Source organism: Argentina silus (genome assembly GCF_951799395.1).
Source record: "Argentina silus genome assembly, chromosome: 4".
Classification (NCBI taxonomy): Eukaryota; Metazoa; Chordata; class Actinopteri; order Argentiniformes; family Argentinidae; genus Argentina; species Argentina silus.
Genome location: NC_139658.1, coordinates 13676634 through 13682633, shown reverse-complemented (window position 1 = coordinate 13682633; position 6000 = coordinate 13676634). Strand labels below are relative to the sequence as shown.

The 6000-nt window shown below is 42.5% G+C and overlaps 1 protein-coding gene across 1 annotated transcript in view; it reads left to right on the top strand.

Annotated features, from left to right (window-relative positions):
* ptprt (protein tyrosine phosphatase receptor type T) overlaps positions 1-6000 on the top strand; it is a gene marked incomplete at its 5' end in the record, with an annotated part of 206912 nt that overhangs the window by 37899 nt on the left and 163013 nt on the right. The window contains one exon of the mRNA XM_083668164.1: positions 4485-4610. Within this exon, the coding sequence (XP_083524290.1) occupies positions 4485-4610 (126 nt within the window). The remainder of the gene's footprint in view (positions 1-4484; positions 4611-6000) is intronic.

Below are 6000 nucleotides of genomic sequence, written 5' to 3'. Positions count from 1 at the left end.
TAGAACTCACACAGGAGAGAGATAGGCAGTCATTAATGCAAAGCCGCCATTTTACCCCTGCAATTCGGATAAGTGGGATTAGTATGCAAATTGTGCAAAGACCTCGTCAGAGGAGGGATGAAAAGTACTGACAAGCTGCAGACATCTGAAAGGAAGAATATTTGACTGCGCTGTTGTGTGCTCCCGCTTTGTCATTGAAATGACTTATGGAGCCTCTTAAAAGTTTACACAGTTACTACCAAAGGTAATATAAGCAAAGTCTATGGTTACACCGACTGACCATCATTTATCGATGAACTGCATGAAGTTAAACTGAGATTTATCTCCGTAGGAATGATGGATACTGTGTTTGTATTGCATTCATACATGTTTGTGTGCACAGAGGTTCATACAGGTTCATGCAGTACACTTACAGAGTCATCTCAAATTACACCCTATACCCTATCTAGGGCACGACTCTTTGGTCTTCTGGTCAAAGGTATAAAGCCCTATTCAGGGAATCAGGTCAGGTGTCATTTGAGACTCATTTGAGACGCTGACCGCATATGAACCTCCAGAGCTTGTGGAGGGATCCTGTATCAGGCAATAGTATCATTGTACCCTGTCTATTCTCCTCAAGCAGCTAGCTGCTGTGTCTGGTATGTGTGTGTGTGTGTGTGTGTGTGTGTGTGTGTATGTGTGTGTGTCTCTGTCCAATGTCTGGTTACCTTGAGTACTCCGTCTACCTCTCTGGTGATGGATGGTTGGAGGAAATGGGTTGTGTGTTTTTGGCTAGTGAGGTTAAAGGGTGTTTGTGAAGCGGAAAAGGTAGAATTAGAAGGGCTTGAGGGAGCATTTCAATTGAATGGTGTGTGTGTGTGTGTGCGTGTGTGTGTGCGTGTGTGTGTGTGTGTGTGTTTGCGCGGGTGTTATTAGAAGCGCTTGTTTCTTTGTCTGCCTTGTCAGACTCCTCTTCTCTAATTCATTGTGATTGGCGAAGCTGGATTCATTTCAAGCAGGATGTGCGTGTGAGTGAAAGTGAGTGTGTGTGCATGTGTGAGGTGAGAGTGTGTGTATGTGTCAGTCTCTCACGCATTCAATCGGCCCGCTCCCCGTTGTGTTCTCAATCCTGTCCAAGAGGATTGGATGTATTGACTCCAGAGGTGTGTGTGTGTGTCTGTGTGTGTCTGTGTGTGTGTGTGTGTGTGTGTGTGTGTGTGTGGTTTGTTTCCTGAGTCATTCCTGCACAGCGCACGGCGGTGACAACTGGAGAGGCAATCGGCAACTTGTTTGTTGTTTTCACTCAAGCGGAAAAAAGGTTACAAACATTGCTCCTATAGACTCATGCATTCTGTAATTAAACCAGGGATAAATGCGCATGGCCTCTGTCAGATTACATTTTGCTGAGAAAAATATTGCAAGACAAAAACATGGTCCTAATACATTTCTGTTGATTGCAGTATTAATAAAAGCTCTATTTCGCTATTATTCATGCTTATTGGAGTGGATATAATAGCTTTAGTTTCCAAGCCGTATATTCGCCTGCTTGCTGGCGGGCATAGAAAATACAAGGAGAGAGACATATGTTGGTAAATGCTGTAATTGAATCTTTAAAAAGATGACAGTCAATTTAATAGAAGTTAACTAAGATCTTAGCTAAATCAACAGAAAAACAGACGCTTCAGCCCACTTGGCCCCCATTGGTGGATGACATGGTAGGATCTGTCAGATTGGATTACGGTTGGAAGCGTTGCTTTTAATGGGTCTGATTGGTGCCCGGGGATGAGATAGAATACTGGATAAAAAAACTGGAAGTGCTGGACGGGGAGGGCGTTACATGAACCCTGGGGGGGTCAAGTATCATCACAACACGCATGTGTACAGTCGCTTAATTATCATTGCTATCTTGCTTAAAACCAGATCACACTGAACCAAATGAGCCTTGAGGAACATGCGTTCAGAACAGCTAATGCATGTGGTCTGAACAGCTAATTGCCCAAAGGTTTATCTAACCCTAACCCTAACCCTAACCACGGATATTTTAAGTTCACTCACGCAATTCATGACATTCGGTCATACATGTATCATACATTCATCATACAAAACCATCAAAGGCTTCTTTGTTGATTGAATCATAAGGCCCTCCTTTAAAATGAGGATGACATCTCTAAACTAGTTACCAATGTACTATTAAAGCAGCACACTATGGTGGAGTGTTCAATTGATTCAAATGAATTCACACTGTTCATTAGAGGGCAGGCTGAAGTTGACAGAGATACACATTAAATGTTAAACTCATAGCAGTGGTTTCCTGGACACAGATTAAGACTAATCCTAGACTGCACTCTTAAACTGAACTACAATTGCATTACTCAGACATGGTTTAACATAGTCTCAGACTTTCTCAAGTCTAGATTTAAAAAGTCTGATTTCCAGAAGTGAGATTAGAACCAATGTATATCTAGGTGGTCTTAAATTAGACCTAGCCAGAGACAGGTTTAACTTCAGATTAGTGTCAATGGCAATATTGGTAAATGATCCATGAACACCACAGAGGGCAACCATTTTAGACATGCAATCTAGTCCAAGACAAGAAGGCTCCATGGTTTTTCATTTGTGTTGAATTCATGCAAACTGTACTTCAGGTTTTCTTTACTTGGCTTCTTTTGCAGAATAATCTCAATAATGGAGTGTTTCTACACAGTTAGCTTCAAGGCTTGTTTATTTCAAATTAATTGTAATTGTAATTTGTGTTCCATCCCATGTTTTCGAAGCAACCTCATACAGATCATCTGATTAATCCTGATTTATTTTGGTCAGGGACTCCATAGTCCCTAAGTAATCAGAAGTTAAGCGCTGTTTCAGAAATCCACTGTTTTACTCTAGATTAATTTAAGTAACATTAGGCCTAGTCCTGATTTACATTTGTCTGGGAAACCGCCCCAGTATTCTAGAAAAAAAACAAGAAATTTGAATTCCTTCTTGGGCTGTTTTTTTGTGTGTGTAAATAATGCCCTCTTTTTATGTAGCAACTGTGAATACATTGTAACTCCCCAGTCTTCCTGGCAGTAACATTACTCTCTGTTCATTACGAGTTATTGATGAAAGTGCTTACATGGAAACTTGATTTGATAAACAACGTCTCGACAGTCAGCCTACAGACACGACACAGCTGCTGTAAAAACATCCCCCATTACATCTCCCTGTCTTTTAGTATTAGCATTGAAACCCTCTTCGCTAGCTAGCTCTCTTAGGAGTAGGTGTGGGGGTGCAGCCTGCTGGCGGGAAAACTGTTGCTTCTCTGCTGTGGGCAACTTATCAATAATGGATCAAATTGGTAGGCAACATTAATTAGCAAAGATGAAGGGCTTGTGCTTGTTTTTCTGTTTCTTTCTTTCCCTCTATGTCGAAAACCAGAACAGAGACACGATAGCGCTATGCTAATTGTTTGACACTGATATGGAGTCTGAAAACACACTCTTCTCTGGGTATAGGGTGAACTGTATATCAATGAGCAGCAGGGATGGGGATATTTGGTTAAAAGCAAATAGAACACATGGAGCTCAGCTCATGAATTAAGAACAACAGTATTAACCCCCCTACAAAAGACTGTCTGGAAGTTCATGACTTTGGAGACGGTTAAGAATGATAATCTCTGTGTGTCAGATTAGAGATTTTGAATAAGATCTTGTTGACAAGATTATGCTCTTATTGATGAATTAGATAGCCTCACACTTTAATGAAGTACCACTTAGTATGGGTCTACTCTTTTGTTTGGGCTATAGGGATTTCTAAACACACTGAAAATCCAGACATGCTTTACTAACCAAAAAACACTGACACAAACTCCCCCGCTTCATTTAACAGAACCATAGGACCTAACATTGTGCTCAGATTGCATTCTGTATGCACTGACAAGTTATTATCTGGCTATGAGAGGTCATAGCCAGAGGTCAGAGGTGAGAGGTCAGAGGTTATGACATTGTACAAATGTGATTAACTTGAAGAATAGCTTTTCATGCAGATGAAAAAGCATCCATGGTTCAGTAAACTGTAGGCCACACCAACAGTGCAATGAAAGTGAAAAGATGAAAGTGAAAAGATTGACTGAAACCTTGAACATGCATACATAGCGTCTGCAACTGAAACAAACTCAGCCTAGTTCTATCTATCCACGCTTAAAAGCAGCTCAAAACTAAATACGAAAACATAAATATGAGCACATCATCGGCATAAACCGACACACAAAAACGAAAAAATAACACATTTCCCGGAAAAACCCTGAAATCGCTTTGAATCCTTCAGCACAATTAAAACACGCATCTCAAAAAGAGTACAAATTAATTAGACCGAGTTTCGTCTTTTGGTTTCAGAATCCATGGCTTCTGGCTAGCATATAAAGCCTAATGCGCTGGAAAATCATGATTTAGCGGAGGATGAAATGACGATATGAGTCTGTGGCTTAATCGTGTTGACATATGCAACCTTCTCTTCATGTCCTACAGGCAGCTGTTCTTTTGAAGAACACTACAGCAGCTGTGGTTACAGTGTGGCTCTAGGGACCAATGGCTTCGCCTGGGAGCAAGTCAACACTTGGGAGAGGCCCACCATGGACGCGGCTGTTCCCACAGGTAAGCGAAAGGGGCTTCCTCTCTTCTCTCCCCTCTCACTTATCGCTCTCTCTATCACCCCTTCTTTTGGTATATCCGCCCTGTTGATATGTCCGCCCTGTATATTTGTATCTACTCTACGGTATGTGTCTCATTTTCATCACTAAGCTCATCCTTCTCCTGTTCTCTCTCTCTCTCTCTCTCTCTCTCTCTCGGTTTCTGTAATGTCTCTCTGCTTGTGTATCTCTTTCTTCTCTCGCTCCCTCTCTCTCTCTTTCCCTCCCTCCCCCCTTCTCTACGCCTCTCAGCTCACGTCTAGAGTAGACAGAGACACACTGTGACACAATCTCAGCCGCTCCACAGTGATCCTGTCAAAGACAAATGGCAATCAAGCCGGCTGTCAGTCTCCCGCAATGATCACCTAGACTACGGTATGTCAGAGACCGAGCGTGTCCCGGTCGTCTTTCCTCTCTTCCTCGTATCCTACTTCCTCGCTTCCTTCTCAAAATGCATCGGAGAAGAAGATCTAAGGTTCCTCCCCCGTTCGATATTCTCCTCCGATGCTTTTTGAGAAGGAAGTGAGGAGAGGACGGGAGGAATAAAGGACTATTGGGACGCAGCAACTTTTCCCCCTATGGTAAAGATGTCAGAGACGGATCTGATCACCTATGACAGAGGTTTCAGTGACTGATCACCTACTGTAGAGTAGTAGACATTTCGGAGGCTCCTTCATAGCCTCACAAGAGTCTGCTTGTGTAATATCACAGACTTCAATACTGATGAGAGTGGAACTCAGCTCTAGTGGAAGGGGCTAGCATTCACTGTCAACAAAGTGTCCCATATCTACTGGGCTGTGACAAATGACTCTTTCCCCGATTGAACAAACGGCATATGGCCACTTTGAACATTGGATACAAAATCAGGTCGTGTGAAAAATCTGATACCTGGAGAACAACATCAAAGTCGTTTTTTTTCTGCATGGCAAAACAGGCCAATTCAGATGAAAATATGAAAAAGGGCTGTATGTATAAATAAATAAACAACAGGAAACTGCCATCTGCCTCTTATCCTTGTCATCAGGATAGGAGCGTAATCAAAGGAAATTGGGGCATCATTGCATGTGTGTGTGAGTGTGTGTGATCACACACTAGTGTGGATGTGTGTTTGAGTGTTGCTGTGTGTGTGTGCATGTATGTGTTCACACGCCTGTGTGTGTGTGTGTGTGTGTGTGTGTGTGTGTGTGTGTGTGTGTGTGTGTGTATGCCATACACAGCAGGGAGATGCAAAGAGGACGAGCGTCTGCACTGATTGTGCATGGCATTTAATACAATATCTTGTTGAATAATGCTGGACCCAGTTGGCTCTATTGAGAAGGAGAAAGAGAGCGCGAGGAGCAAGCTGCCACTGGGCG